This window comes from Austrofundulus limnaeus, unplaced genomic scaffold (genome assembly GCF_001266775.1).
Source record: "Austrofundulus limnaeus strain Quisiro unplaced genomic scaffold, Austrofundulus_limnaeus-1.0 Scaffold51, whole genome shotgun sequence".
Lineage (NCBI taxonomy): Eukaryota > Metazoa > Chordata > Actinopteri > Cyprinodontiformes > Rivulidae > Austrofundulus > Austrofundulus limnaeus.
In genome coordinates, this window is record NW_013952453.1 from 906,376 (window position 1) to 923,164 (window position 16,789).

Consider the following 16,789-nt stretch of genomic DNA (forward strand, 5'->3'; position numbering starts at 1 on the left):
ACTCAGGCTTTAACAAAGAAAGACATATTGTATGGAATATTAATAAAAGTATAAATGAATAAGAAAAGAAATTCTCTTTATTGTGTCTCAGTGGAGAAAATTATGTGCATCAACAGCAAAGAGAAAGGCAATTCACACAGGGTATTAAAGGGGCAATGTCATGTAAAATCAACTTTTTGAGTTTTATATATTTTATAATGTTATACTCTCATAAAGACATACCCAAAGCCTTGCTTTGACTCATTCATGCATGTTTGAGAAATCCTGCAGCATTTTTAGGCAGCCATGCTGAGGAGCAAAACGACAGGTGGGGACCAGAAATGCCTCAGGGACGTGTCTTTAAGGTGAACTTCCTCATCACGGAGCACACCTCCCTACCCCCCCCCCCCACACACACACACACACACCCCGCCCATGACTCCTGCAGGCTCTCGGCAGTAATAAAGCAAACGAGTGAAACTGTAACTGAAACTGAAACTGAAACTGTCTGAGCTCCCAATACTAGTTCTCACTCAGTGAAGCGCTTTTCAGATTCAAAATACCTTTGAAGCAATGTAATTTTAGATGCCAAGTAAACTGCATAGCACGTGCGCGAACATTCCCCCGCCCCCCTTAAAGAGACAGAGTCCAATTTCAGGGCGTTTAGAAGAGGAAGTGATGAGAAGATAAGTTTATTTTCTATTTAAACATTAAAACAGCATTTTAATAACAGCTAAAGGTGACATAGACACTTTATTATTGGATGGTATTTAAATGAATGCCTGAGAAACACATAATATTGCCCCTTTAACACCTTTCTTCATGTTTCTACATAAGTCATTGCAGCTTTTGTGTCTTTAAGTGCTGCTCATCTTTTTTTCTCATTTTCTACCACTGAAACACCCAGGAAGTGATGGCAGATCATAAAACTACATTTCAGTTTCATCTTCTGAACATGTTTTTTATACATTTTCTTCTTGGCATTAAGCAGTTTTTTAAACAGTGGCTCAGATGAACTATGATAAACTTTGCCAACTGTTTCATTACAGGTTGAAAAACTTAGAAAGTTACAACAGATACACATTGTCATTGCACTTTAGGAAAAGTAGGTCTATCTGTTCAAACTTATCCAAAGATTTTGCATTTCTTTGTATTGTTACATTCATGTTTTTTTTTTATTTATCTGTTTTTAGTTAAATGTGTTTTTTTTCCTTCTCTGTCTGTCCCCCCTCAGAGCTACACAGGTCAAACAGGCGGCGGCGGGGGAGGAGGCGGAGGTGGCGGCAACTCAAGTGGGAATGGAACCGGGGACGAAGACTACGAGATCCCTCCAATCACTCCACCCAACCACCCTGAGCCGCCTCTCCTTCACCTGATGGAGCACGACTCTACAGGCTACCTCTGTCACTCGCTGCCACACAATGGGCTCATCAACCCCTACTCCTACCCAGAGCTGCCCACTCTCATGATGTCCAACATGTTGGCACAGGACGGTCACCTCGTCTCCAGCCAAATGCCCTCGGTGAGTAGAATCGTTGTGTCCCATGGGGGCTGCTGTTGTTCTTCAGAGCTGATGTTCAAAGACACGTTTAAAAACATGTGTGGGTTTGTCACAAAAACACCATCACTTTTAAATGTCTTAGCGTATTTTCCAGTACATGAACTTAATATTCAGAATTATTTCAACCTGATTAATACGGTTGGTTTTGCGCAAACTGTTTTCTAAAACATGGTTTTTAACAGGTACGTTCAGGCTAAATGGAACACAAGACTGTTCGACGTTTGCCTTGTCAGCTCTAATGTATGGAAAGAAGGATTGTGGGTAAATTAATCACCATCATATCTGCTTCGACAGCATGCATCGGTCAATCTGTCAGGCCTTCAAACATGAATACATGCTGATTACTCCCCCAGCTTCGCTCAAAAAACCTCCTTGATAAATTAGCATTTTCAAACCATAATTGCATTCATGAGAACTGCTGGAAGGAGCGGGCTTTTATCACAACAACGTATATAAGTTTACGTATAAAATAAACGTACAGTTGCTTTTTATTTTGCAGAACTCTTAGATGGCGCTCTGGAAATGTCAAATTATGTTCAATTTAGAGGTGAGCTTGAAGTTCAAGTTATTCTGAATAGTTTTTCACAAAACTGAAAATATCGCACTGAAAAAGGTTCCTTTTAAGTTAGAAACTGTCAGAATGAATCTCTTTGAAAGAGGAAGTGATTCATGTTTTTTTATTGATTTGCACCACTGAAATGGTAGGAAAACAATGGATTTGGTGACCAACTGTAGCATAGGATACTTTTGTTTTTAGGGTTTGAAGGTCAAGAGGTTTATGCTTTAAAATGACTAAGTTATTATTTGCATTTGCAGAAATATAGATAATTGGAAGCTGTATTTTTCAGACGATAACCAAAAGCAAATCAGGTTACATTCATTTCTCATTTTTATCCCTGTAATTACATATAAGAGTGGCATTATGTTTTGCATTATGAAAACCTTAAGTATTTCAGCTTCATTCTGTATACATTTGATGCATTCAGATGGATGTCAAGGTCAAGTATGATGTATAGAGCTCTCTGCAAACACAAGCGAAAGTGGAATACAATAGTCAGTGTGCAGTCAAAATATGTCTTGATAAAGATCAGAAATATAAACATGTTATTCCTGATATATAATGTATATAATACATACAAGGCAGGAATATTCCCTCAAGGTATTAGATTTACAGGTCATTTATCTTCATATTCATTTCACATTTTGGTCATGACCTTTACTGGTGAGACATTGGTTGATTGGCTGGTCTTTCACTCTGCAGTTAGTGTGTTTGTTTCGGCTACAAAGAGCCATACTTCAGTTTTAATAGACTGAATACAGCAGGCTGAAAAATAAAAATGCATGAGATTCTAGATGTTCGGGTCACTCAACATATTGAGCATGTATTTAAAACGCATTTATTACAAAATGCTAGAGACTCCCTGAGAACGGGGCTCTGATAACCTCGGTTCGTTTAAAGGGCAGTTTTAGAACTATACATACAGTGGTAATGGTAATGCAAATGTTCTTTTGAATTATGTTTAAATTATAAGAAGCATGTGTGATAGTTGGAGTATGGTGCACTCTTTCACCGTGCCAGATGGGTAAATATAAAATGTATGGATGAACATGGCTCAAAAATTATGACAAAGTTTAATGAAATTATAGGACTGTAAATAACATCATCAAAATAACAGTTTTCAAGTTGAATTCTAATTGTTTGCATTTTATATTTTAACGCTCAACCTCTCAAGTCCAGCTCTGTTCACCGTCTTCTATAAGAAGCTTGAAGATCTTCTCAGCACTCTGCTTTAACTTCACTCCGAAAAGCAGCACCGAAAGCAAACTCTTTTTCTAAATCAAATAGTCTGCCTGGCAAAACTAGCAAACCGTAGCAGAGTTTCATTTGTGCCGAGAGCCGAGTGTCTATTAAATTGGTGCCTCACCTTGACATAGTCTGTTGAGCAGAGTAATTAAGCAAACTCTACAGTTCAAACACGAGATGGTATCATTATGAATTTTTCACTTGACATGGATGGATAAATAATGAGGGTTAATTCAAATGTCTGTCTCTTTGGCTGGCTAAAAAGAGCACCATGCAAAGTTTCGCTTCTTCGTGTTGATGTACTTTACGTGTGGGTTCGAGCGTGTGTACATATTTCTGTGTCTTCACTATAAACAATATCTCTGCTGTTGAAATGGATCCACTACATCTGGAGGTCAGGCCTTATATTCAATCTTGAGCACATTGAAAAAAAAATCCATTAGGGTTCATCTTTCCTGCATCAGCCATTCTATTGTGGTGCTGCAGTGAGATCTGTTTTCATCAAGCAGATTCAATACGTGAGCTGGGCAATGAAAAGAGTGCAATAGAGTTAGATGAAGAAAGGAGAGGTTGAGGGGGGTGGGAGGGGCGTGGGGGGGGGGCTGTGGCAAGGAAAGCAAGGAGAGATTGTAAAGAGGAAAAAGGTAACTCTTATTCAAAATGAGCATATACCTCTAGTTTTCTGTACCTCCTGGATTTCGTTATTAGATATTTTAGAGATAATTCAGTTGAGGGAAATAAGGTTATTGTGGCTGAACAAAAGGCTGAAAGCTTCTGGTTTTTAATGCGGACCCATTTGATTTTGAAATATGAGGGCATTTGAAAGTACTCCAATGCAGGTGCAACAATATAAACACATAATAAATAGGCCGATTATATAACAACAAGGATGTAGACAAAGCACCATTACAGCAGCAGTTGATCATAGTCATGGAGCTGTTAGACAGAATAGATAGGGGGTGTTAAGATTGTTGTGCGAAGGTGAGCCACAGGACTTAATGATGTTTAAAAATACATCTATAAATGGATTCAGCGTTGCATCGGGGTATAGTTTCTATTGGCCAGACTGTAAAGATTTACAATACACTCACTAATTAAGAATCAAATATAGTCATGCAAAAAACTCCATACACGTTTTTAGTTTTTTGCAGTTTCCTTCAAATAAGTTTGACTGCTTTATGTAGTAAATATGTCTTCTGAAGTATTTACAAAGTTTAATTTAATTTTTTTTGGACATTGATTTCTAATCAAAAAGAAAAAAAAAGTAGTAGGTCCTCTGGATGGGTTCTTCTTTAGTGAAATGTTTCGTCTCTCGTCCAAGAGACTTCTTCAGTCTGATGAGTTTCAGGTGAACTCAGCCTTATAAGCACTGCCTCCACATGGACAAACAGGTTAGTCACATGCAAAAMAGGGCCATCGKCTAACAATAGGCTTGATTAGCTCTATTGTTCATAGAGGGTCATGTGCCCCATCTCCTGACCCGTGTCGTATTATGTGAATGTAGTGAATGCAAACGGGGGTTCAACGTCCCCTTGTTTTTGTCTCTCTTTCCCTCTTTGTGTTGGTATCATTGGGGCCCTGATTCACACCTTTTGCTCACAGGGGGGCTGAGTCATACTTGCAATAACAGCATTGTAGGAGGAAGACAACTGGACACGAAGGCCTCCACCTCTGTTTAATGTGGACGGTAAAAAAGAACCCATCCAGAGGACCTACTTATTTTCCCTTTTTGATTTTTTTCTACCTGGATTACTGAGATGCATCAGGACATTGATTTCTAATGTCATCCAGTTTCATTATGAAGGCTATTTTATTACTGAGCAGCACAATGGCTCAGTGGTTAGCACAGATGCCTCACAGCAACAAAGTCCTGGGTTTGATCCTCGGTTTGGACCTGGGGTCTTTCTCTGTAGAGTTTGCATGTTCTCCTCGTGCTTGTGTGGGTTTTCTCCAGGTACTCCGGTTTCCCCCACCCTAAAAATATGTACAATAGGTTGCCGTCAGATCTCAACAGGACTTGCCTGGTTAATTAACAGGAAATAAATAAATTATTGACATATTCAGTCAAATTAAAATCATTAACTCAAATAGTCAACTTCTAGTTGAAGTGTTACTTTTTTATTAGAACAACTGTTGTATGCCTTTAACTTTGTAAAGCAAATCCTCTCAATAATTGTAGAGATGTGATGGAAATCCCCTTATTTCTTTCCTCTGAAAGCTTTGAAAACATGAAAGACACAATTAACTATTTTTCAGATTTTGCGAAGAGGCCATTTTCAATTTTTTTTCCCCTTTTTGTCCAGAGAGTTATTGTGTTGTGGTCTGAAACCCCTCCTGGACGAACCTGATATCTTTCAGAGAGCCCTTTTCTCTGATGCTCTGCTGCACTTGGCAGGCCCTCTCTCTGCTCCTCTCTGTTAATGCCCCCACTGTCATAGCATCTACAAGTTCCAAAACACATTAGAAATTTAATAGCCTTGCTCAGGTTGCATTGATTTTATCAATGCAGCCCAGAAAGATACACATCTCTGTTGCAACTAGTGAATAATTTCTGGACTCACAAGCAAAGTGGCCTCATTGTAGTTGGTTCCACTTTCATTTACACCTGAACTTGCTGAAAGAAAAACTGTTTAATTATTGGATGAATAAAGCTATTTATAAGAGTGTCACACCTGTGCTGGATCAGCTACTTCTACTCAAAGAAGCTTTTTGAGCGTTTAAAGTGTCTGTCAGATTCATGCAACTGGAATAAATGATCTTTGATATATTTTTTTTCTTTTTTTCATTACGTGTGATGCTTTTTCAAAACGTAACAGATGATAAACGTATAATCAGCTTTGGAAATGCTATGCATAACAGTGTGAGCAGAGCAGTAATATGAAAAAGAGTCAGCTTTTCCAATTGCACAAGTAGTTTTTTAATGCATTTTTAAATTAATCTTTTTATTCCATGTATAAAAAACAATAATCTGCAAGAATAAGGGTCGGTTTGTCAGTAATGAGGGCGGTGGTACCCCGATGAGCTGCGGGTTGTATTCTCATTCAAATTTATTCTTTATTATTAATATTATTATTAATATTATTTTTATTTATTTATTTTTTGTTAGAACATCTCAGTGTAAAAAAAATCTCTCTCAAGCTCTTTCTCCTCTGTTGCTGAGGTTAATTATCAAGTATTAATCCCACCCATGTTGTCTTGTTAAATTGGATGGGAGCTCGTGTTTTCCTCTCTTGCTTTGTTTTTTTTATTATTATTCGTTTTTGTTTTTTTTTTTCTCACAAGGTATTAAGTGCTGCTGGCAGGTGCGCCTGCTCCCCAAGCCTGTGTGAATGAAATATGAGCCGCAATGTCAACTGAACTTGTCACAGACAAGCTGGGATGAATAAATGATAAGAGTAGAGGTGTGTTTTAATGTGTTCTCCCTCTGATGGAGGGTCCCAGAAACTGTATTATCTCTGACTGTACACCTGCTGGGTTTTGTATAAACCTGCAACAACAAAATAATAATAATAATAATACATTTTAGATGCAAGCCTTTAAAGGGAAAAAAATCTCCCTAATATTGAGTTTGAATATTTTTTGTCAGCCTGCCTATTATAAATTGACTTTCAGAAGTCCTGTTATTAAACGTGTTTACAGTTTTCCAATATGAACTTTAAAATTGTCTTACCTTTGCCTTTAAAGACCTTCTGCTCTTTGAAGCTTATACTGTAGTCTTTATTCAGATGAAGAAAACCCATTTCTCCTTTGAAAGACCTTCATTTTCAGGCATTTTTTAAAGGGATTAGAGCGTCTGCGGAAAATGATGGAATGTCTGTCGCTTTTCACCACAGTTCAACAAGCTCAGTGATAGAACGGGACTTGTATTACTTATTCCAATGTTGATTCAGGCGCAGATGATTTTGAATGATCAATGCTTCTACTGGAACAAAAAAAAAATCCCTTGCTTGTTTCATGGCCTCTTGAAATCTACAAGAAAAAAGGGATAGCGGCTCCTTAAACTGCTTTCCTCCCTTATTTTCCTGTACTTTTTTTTATGATTGTTTATTTTCAAATTGTCCCTCAGGTTAATGTTCCATTTTGGTATTTCACACCTCCCTCTCCCATAAATGAACCATCAGAGCTATAAATCACCGGACAAACAGAGACTTGAGCAAATCCTGAAAGGTTCAAAGATTTATGTAACACATTCATGTTTTCCACTTTCTCATTTTAGTACTCCGCTGGTAAAGCCTGGCTAATAAAAGGTCCTATTAATATTTCTTGTTGCTTAGCAACGGCAGGCAGCAAGTAATAGCATTCTGTGGAAAAAAAATAGATGACCGATAAGGAAAAATTCAATTCTTTTCTCATCTCCTGGGAGAAAGTGCCTTATTTCTCTGGCAATGTGATATAAAACTGTAGTTGTATATTAAGAAATATTTAAAAAGAAATATAGGTTATTTTTTCCATTTTCCCCATTTTGGAGGGATTTTTATTGCAGCCTGGAACGGCAGCTCATTTGTTTTCTCCGCCCTGATAAAGTCAATTAACCTAACAGAATAAGCTCCTCACAGAATGAGGTTTTAACCCCATTAGTTAAAAAAAGAAATAAATAAAAAAAGAAATGGCGGTAACTAACACTGACATTAAACTTTAACAGATGAATTGAAAATGCATCGCAGGTGTAATTTAAGCTTGTTTTGTGCAAACACAAGCTAGTTACAGAAAACCTCACCTAATAACGTCGCTTATCACTGCCATCACAAGCAAAAGGGGAGAGTCTCCACAAATGACCATGTTTAATTTAGATACTTCATCACATCATAGTTCCAAAACAACTGAGTAAAATACGAGATGTCGCACACGTCGTCTTCCTCCACACTGTAGATGTGATCAAAAGTGGCGTTCAAGCAGACAACAGAAGCCGAAGGAACAAACACAGATTCAGCTGCAGCAGATAGCTGGTGTTATGAAGCAGATACGAAGATAAGGGATTTCATATTACACTTAGCCACGCACCCCCGCTAAGATTTATCACGCCGTGAAATCGAGTCCATATTGCACTGTGCCCCATCTCAAGCATCCATCAGTTATTCTGCTTTCACTGTCAGGAGTATTCAGCCACGGTGGCAGTAGAGAACCATGCCGTCTCCCCCGCCGTGCCATCAGCCACCACTACAAAACAACGCTGCTACTTTGTCGGTTAACCTGTGCAACAGCGGCTTGAGTCGAGGGTGATTAAAAAGACGCCTGGTTTGTTCACTTAGCGCGTTATGTTCTGTTGCAGGCTGGGTTCAGTGGCCGCTGTCCCCGTCACCGACTTTAAAAACCATTAGGAGACGTCAGAGCATCTACTGGGTTTTAAAGGACTGCAAAATGTTGGGAAAAGGTCACGGAAACAAAACAATCACAAAAATTACTTAGCAACAGTGCTGCTTTTGTGCATTTTCGTCGTCTGTTTTTTCTTGTTCTAAGAAGTCTTTAAGAAGTAAGTCTTTTCCAGCCGAACCTTGGGGTTTCATGTTGATGCAATAGATTTGGCACATCGTATTTTTTTTCTAAATTTATCTGCTTTATAATAAAGCTTATGTAAAGGGATCCTGATTAGTTTTAACATTAGACTTTATTAGATAAACATATATTTTAACTGTAAAATAAAGACTGTAAATATAAACAGTCTAAGCTGAGGTTCTTCTTCCATGAAGCAGCTCTGTTGTCCTCTATCCATATTTTCAGTTCCAGGCTGAGTCATTTCTACCTTCTCCTCTCTGTCAACGCTCTCTGGTTTCATTTAAAAGAGCCAATCGTCAGATATTGTCCAAGATTAACATTCAGGGTGGATATAGCTCGCTAGCAGCCTCGCACCGAGGACCTATCCACGTCATCATTTACCCAGAATGCTTTGCGTGTAAAAAAATGGCCCCATCCGTGTAATATATTTTTAAACGTTTAGTTTAAAAATGATAAAAACTAAACAGCCTACCGTATTTTTACAGTCTTTATTTTACAGTTAAAATATATGTTTATCAAATAAAGTCTAACGTTACAACTAATTGGGGATCCCTTTAATGTTGTACGCACAGCAGAGAAAAGTTAATTTGTTCAAAACTTGTCTCTTTTATTTTCTGACAAAATTCTACATGCATGCATTACTTTGGCATGACCTGCATGGCGTATACAGTACACCACTGTGTGCTTTTTTATTTTTTCAAAAAATGTGTGTGCTCTTTGTTGTTTTGTGTTCATTACGTCTGCCCTTTTTTTTTTTGCAAGTATGAACACATACACACACATGCACACAAAGTGTGTTTGACATGGCAGTCAGGAGTCTCATTAGTGGCAGCAGAGGAGCCTTGCCTTCTGCTGTCAAGAGTGTGTGTCCCCGCCGCTCCTCACGACCGTCTCCTACATGTCATGTCAGGCAAGGCTCTGATTCTCTGACGCTGATCTCTGCGAGGTGAGCTCAGAGACACACCCGGGCTGAGAGGGAGCAAGAAAGGGGGAGAGAAAGAGACCACAAGAAAGAACAAGAGGGAAGAGAGAGAGAAAAAAAATAACAAGAAAGAAAACTGGGGTGATGGTGGGGTGGGGGACAAAAGCAAAGGAGGCTCCATCTAACATTATCAGTAATGAGGAACATGGAGGACAGTGCCGAGGGGGACATCATGACATTACTATCTTACAACCACACCATCAGTCTGTGAAACGTACAGATTGATTCAATATTCTGATACCAGTCACTGTCAGAAACATCAACTTATTTTAGGTTTAATGATGACAATAATGATTAGAAATATATTTAAACTGGTTGAATTTGTTTACAGTTGAAGAAGTGTCCTGGCACAATAGTCTCTTTGTATTCGACACCTCAAACATTTTATGTAAGATTTTGTGCAGCTTATACACAAAGCCACACATAATTTATATCCGGAAATATGAAGACTTTTTTTTTACATCTTTTATTACCAGAATGAATGTTGGATTGTTTGTTTTACAAGTGTAATAAATCACTTTTTTAAACTCTGTAAAAATATATATTCTTGCATCCAGCTTCAGATAAATAACAGTTTTGTTTTAGTTTCCTGAAACTGAGTGTAGGATGGTTGTTTAAGAAATGCAGTAAATTTTATCTTAAGGTTTCCTTTTTTGATTGCATGGACTATTGCAATTGCAGGTATAAAAAAAGTCCAATAACTTTATGAAATATTATACATAAATATGATAACAGTATATAATATCGGTATACGGAATATGCATTACTTAATAAAATTACTGCAATATCTTTGAAAACACACACAGTTTGGCTTTAAAGAGTCTTTAAACACTTGTTTTCCTCTGCGAATCATCCACGCCTCATTATATCTCTTTAGCGAGCATCTGATGCCACAAGAAGGCAGAAACAGCATTTTCCCTTTGCTTTCATACATAAGTAGCAAATGATTCATGAATCCACTCTGTTATTAATTCTCCTCAGCTTGTGTAAATGACCCTCCAGGGCATACATAAGCTTGATAAACCAAAGACATGCATGAAGGGAGAACGAGACTACGAGACGGAGAGAGTAAGGAGGAGGAGGAGGAAAGAGGAGGGAGAGGTAGGAGGTTTGAAGGCTCTTTGAGGAACAGAGTTGTTAGTGATTTGCCCTCAGGGTGAATGGGAAGTAGCTTTGAGGGCTGCGAGATGCAAGGTTTGTACCCAACCTAAAGGCGTGTTTACCACCTTGTTGCGCAGCGGCTGTGCTTTTGAAGGATCAGTCTCGAAGGCTCCTCTAATTAACCTGTCATGGCAGGGTGCCTGCAGGGATAATGTTCTATTATTATAGTCATTTGTTTCAATTAAACGCTGGCTGATTTTACAATAGCAGCCGTGAACCTGTGTGAGTGAGCCATCACTCCAAACAAGATGGCTCCAGTCAAGCAGTGAGGAGCGAGGAAAGTCTGAGGAGTCACATGCTGTGTTTCCGTCAATGTTTTTTAATTTGAAGTATCGCATCAGAAAAGGTGAATGGAAACGGCACGATTCGAAAAAACTTCCTCTAATTCGCGTAAAAAGTTGATACGCTCGCTTGAGGTGGTTTTTGGGTTTTTCGAAAGAGTTAATGCGCAAAAGGAGAGATGGAAACACATTTGTCGAATAAGTTCTGACGTAGCGAACATTTACCTCACATGTTGATCAGCTGTTCCGACTGTCTGAACGGTACCGGACCAGTACCAGAGCGACTGCAGCTGGACCCTCTTCCTGCTGTCGGCGTCTTCTGTTATTCCTGTAATGTGAAGAGAATTGCATTTCTTTCTCTACGTCTCCAGACAGCATGTAAAATTGCCAGAAGTAGTTGATATGACAGAATAATTGCAACTTTCCCGATAGTAGCAACACATGACTTCTCTCCATGGTCCTGAGATGCAACTTTTACTTCCTGTTACACGCATGTGTCTGACGTAACTGATTCACTTCAAGCCAGTTGATGGAAACACGTCTGATTCGCATTTCTTAGTTTTTTTTTCCTTTTTGCGAAATTTTAAAAATTCGCTCAACATTTGAATTAAAATTGGATGGAAACAAAGTAGTAAAGTAACTAAGTATAAATACTTATTTTCTGTACTTAAGTAYAAWTTTTGGGTATCTGTACTTTACTTGAGTAATTTTTTTTCAGCCTACTTTTTACTTCTACTTCTTATATTTTCACACAATTATCTGTACTTTCTACTCCTTACATTTTTAAAAAAGACAAGAAGGAGAAAGTTGCTACTTTTTTTCATTTCTGCTTGTTTTTACTCCAGCTTGTTATTGTAAAAAACAAATACTGTCCATATAAATTGTGCGTCCTAGATAGAGTGAATTTAATTATGGTTGAATGAGAAGTTTAACTGTGTACAATTCTGATACTGTATTAGTTTGTACACAAACAAATCATGTCACACTCCAGCAGGACATAATCATTAAAATAAAAGGACTGTACTTAAGAAGTATTTGTATTTCATGAATTGTATTATTTCATTTGGCCACAGCCCTCAGATAGATTTTCATTTTGGAGAAAAGGTTTGTGCAGCCTTGAAATATGTAAATAAACTGAAACAGCTGAACTAGTGCATCCTAAATTTAAGATAAATTATTAATCATTTTAATACAATATAGTCATTTCTGCATTTTTTTGGGGAGGTCACCTCCTGATAAATGTCATTAAAGAAAATCTAACTGGTCATTTTAGATCAATACTTTTACTTTTAATACTTAAGTACAAAAAGTATCAGATACTTTAAGACTTTTACTCAAGTAATATTCCTAAAGGAGACTTCAACTTTTACTAAAGTAATTTTTTGGTAAGATACTTGTAATTTCACTCAAGTATCACTTTGTGGTAGTTTATACAACACTGCTACAGAGACATCGATCAAAGCGGAATGAATTCAGATGACAGGGCAGGGAGGGCGGGACTGAGAGTTTCTGATTCTGCTGATTACAAGAATCAGCGTGTTGTCCCTCCAAAAACCCATTCAGACAAATTTCGTAACAAATGTTTTCATCATTATCAAATAAACTAATCTTTTCAGTCACAATTTAAAACTTGATAAGGAAGTTTTACTCTAAATATTTAACTCACGTAATTAAGAATGTGAATGGTGGTAATGCATTTAAAACATGACCATCATATTAAGTGATTCTAGAGCCTGCAGTTTTATGATGCCAGTACAATAAAACCTGCATAGTAATCAGCCACCAGATCTGACTGATGAAACAGATGGCCCTTTGCTAGAATAATCCCAGGGACATAACAGAGTTTAGCAGCTTTGGTCAGAAGCAAAACTCTCTTTTTCCCCCCCTTGTATCTGTTTATTAAAGGCCTCTCCTCTCTTCTCACACCTCTTTGCTGGTGGTCAAATCCCTTTAGCTAAATCAAATGGTGCAGGCAATTGAAGCAGCAGTGAAACCGTTTCAAAGGTAAGGTCACCAGGAGCAAAGGGAACAATGGCTTTGTGATATTCCATCTCTCACACAATGTGCTACACATAATTGGAAAGCCTTTGTTATTTGACTCCCATTTGACTATGATGTACAAGATGTGAATACAAACACGACAGGCGTAACGAAGGCAAAAGAACAAGCTCACTTCAGGTTTCCTGGCTTTACATCACAGTTTAGGTTTGTGTGGCTGCTTGTCACCAAAAGGAATATTTAACTGACCAGTTGCTTGCTGACTTTAGGATGAATTTCCCTACTTGGATTTTAATTCGTTTTTACTTCTTCTATATAGTTTTGTGCTTGTTTATATTGCTTTTTTTAGCTTTACAATGCATCACATTTCCTTCATTCCAAAAATAGTTTTTTTTTTATGTTGAATTACAAAACATGTTGTGCTGAGATAAAATAGACAGGGTTCCCACAGGTCCTTGAAATCCTTGAAGGTTTGTGAATTTGAAAAAAAAATGATTTCAAGGCCCTGGAAAGTTTGTGAAAACAGCCACAAATTACACTAGTCCTTGAATGTACTTGAATGTTTTTTGGGGATTGAAGTTATCTATTCACATGACTGGTTTTCATCAACTATTAATAATAATAATAATAATAATAATAATAATAATAATAATAATAATAATAATAATAATAATAATAATATATTTGTTGCGGTGGATGACTCAGAGTTACGGTAAACTGGCGTGGCTTTCAGCAAATAACACAAGCCATAGTCATAGTTTTACCCAATCAGAGCAGAGCAGGGCGGGTCTTCCTTTCTGAGCCCAGGTGAGAGCTCCACAGCTCCTCCTGGACATGTTCGCATCCCCTCCTCACAAACTAAGCTGCTGAACCTCCCAGGACACAATAACATGTCCATGTATTGTGGATATGAATGTAGGGTAAACATTTAATCCACTTTTTTTCATTGATTCTGACTCAAAAACTCCTGTGTTGTTCAGTTTTTCATTGAATAACATGATATTAAACCTGTTTATTGGTAACATTCTGGGGTAGCAGTAGGTAATTGCCATCATGCGTGGTTCTTGAATTTGAGGAAATTGGTACTGGAAAGTCCTTGAAAGGTCCTTGAATTCAATGTTGACCAAGGTATGAATAGATTTCACAAACTTTTTTTTTTTTTCACAAAGTTAGCAAGAGTTACACTCTTTGGGGAGAGAGCACTAACCATTTAAATCCCATTGCTCTTTGTGCACTCCCACCTTTTACGGACAGCCTTTTGAATGACACCATTAGGAATTAGCATACAGTACCTATGGCAACCGGCAACCTTTGTTGGATTCTTTCATAATATTTGTACAGCCGTCTGCAGCTGGCTTTATTTAGCTCAGGCTTGATGCTTCTGTGCGATAACCTCTTGCCATTTTTTTTCTTTCTTTCTCACACAGGTGAAAGCACCAATTAAAAGCACTCAGAAACATTTTCCAAAAGGACATGGGAATGATTATTAGAAGTGCATTATCACAGTGGCAAGGCTTTGAATAATGTGCACCAGTTACGTTGTAAGAAACGAGGCTGGTTTTACTTGTAGAAATTGGATTTATTAACCATACATCTCCCGGGGAACAGTTTATGCTTCGAATTTCTAAAATACGCCAACAAGAGCTAAACATGTAACTGTGGTAAATAATAAAATCTAGTGTACTAAATATGAGATTCTGACATTTTATACAGAAAAGTCTTCAGTTTGTAACTTTAGAGAAAATCCCAGATCATCTCCATCATGAGAAATTCATTAGCATTTTTTTTAATCTACACACTTTGACGTTACATTTCCACAATATAGCAGTGCCGTTTTTTCCACAAACTCTACTGCTTTGCATCCCTCCTTGTTTATATTAAACATGGTGTGACTCGGATTAAAGGGTGACAATTTTGCCTGGAGGCTGTTGCTATGGAAATGCATCTGCTATAGTCATGATGGGCCATTCATGTTTGATTAATTGTTTCTTCAATGCTTGTTGGTTTGTGAGAAACCTAAAAAAAACAGTTCCATGGAAAATGGAAAATAAATGGATTTTTATTTCCTTTTTTTGTGTTTTACTTTCAGTCTTCCTCTGCATTTTTCTTTGGTCTAACCACCTATTTAGCCGGTTCTGTTTCCCCCCACATTTTAAGAAGTGTAGTAATGGTGTTTTGAATTATGATTGGAAGTTGGAGATTTCCATGGATGGGGGAGGTTACAGCTTGGTTATTTGAAATGCAAAAGGAATGTCTTTGTTCGCGGCTGGCTTTTGTGAGCAGCTGCTGAGGCAAATGCAGAATCTAATGTAGTGTGAATATTATGAGTTTTCAAAGCAGGCCAGAGCCATGCACAACATTACTTTGTACTCCGTTTTTATTCTAGCAATCTACTGGGACCAATTATGATTAGAGAACCGAGCCTTCATCTCTGAACCTCTGCTCGTGTTTATCAAGACCTCATATGCTCGAGTCCTTTCAATTTGATCTTTTTAGAACTGCACTAATGTGTAATGTATTATTTAACTCATAAATGTTTAAGGAAGCTCACAAATGCAAGCTCATCACTTTCAGATCTGTGAATTACCAAACATTCTCATTTGTGCCTGCATTAAAAGCCCCCCTTTGCTCCATGCTTGTGTTATGTCTGCACAAATCTTGAAAAAAATAATAATAAATAAAAAACGAGCTTTTGATAGTTATTATTGAAGATTAAATATGGCTAAAAGCAGAACTTTTATGAGAATCAGACTCTGTAAGTTATTGAAGGGTGTTCTCCACGTGGGGGTCATTGTCCAGCTGTGAACTCCATTTCTGTTTCTATTTGTAATCCCAGGTATTGGGGGAAACGTGTTGCTCAGGGTGGCACTAAGTAATATTTCTTTACTTCACTGCACACAGTGAGTATAATATATCTACAGGGGGCTGATGTGGTTGTTGATCAATACCATTGGCTTAGTGATTGCCATACCAGATGCTGAAAGCTCCGACTTCGGAGGAATTATTTTTTCAGTCACAGGAACTGAAGTCTCCCTTCACCATTCATTACATCTCAGAATTGAAGCTGTATTTGTTGCCTCTTGACGAAATCGGGAGTCACGGGTTGCAGGTTTTGTCTGCGAAAGAAAAGTCGTCCATCTTTACAAGCTGTTGTTGAGTTGAAAAAGTAACTTGTGTTTATAATATGCAGTTGATATATATTATATTTAAATTTGAGTATGTTTTAGATCAGGGGTTCTTAACCTTTTTGACCTCAGGGCCCAATTTTTTTAACATAAAGTGGCACGAGGCCCAGTCAGACATTACCAGTGTATGGATCAAAATGATAATTATTCTAATCTAAATCTTGGTTTAATTTTTATTGTATTCACATCATAACTAAACTACCATAACTAACATAACTAAATTAAATACACTTACAGTTTAAAAGTAAAACTCCTGACAAATAATCACAAGACATGATTATGACAAACATTTTTATATTGTAACCTGCCCATAACAATTATTTGAACAAATACTTGGTCATATAT

General features: G+C 37.6%; 1 protein-coding gene across 5 annotated transcripts in view; it reads left to right on the top strand.

Moving 5' to 3' along the window:
• The window catches only part of tox2 (TOX high mobility group box family member 2), a 108,103-nt gene that overhangs the window by 72,908 nt on the left and 18,406 nt on the right, over positions 1–16,789 (top strand). For all 5 annotated transcript variants that reach the window (XM_014008597.1, XM_014008598.1, XM_014008602.1 and 2 more), the window contains exon 4: positions 1,214–1,501. In XM_014008597.1, coding sequence (XP_013864051.1) covers positions 1,214–1,501 — 288 coding nt within the window. The remainder of the gene's footprint in view (positions 1–1,213; positions 1,502–16,789) is intronic.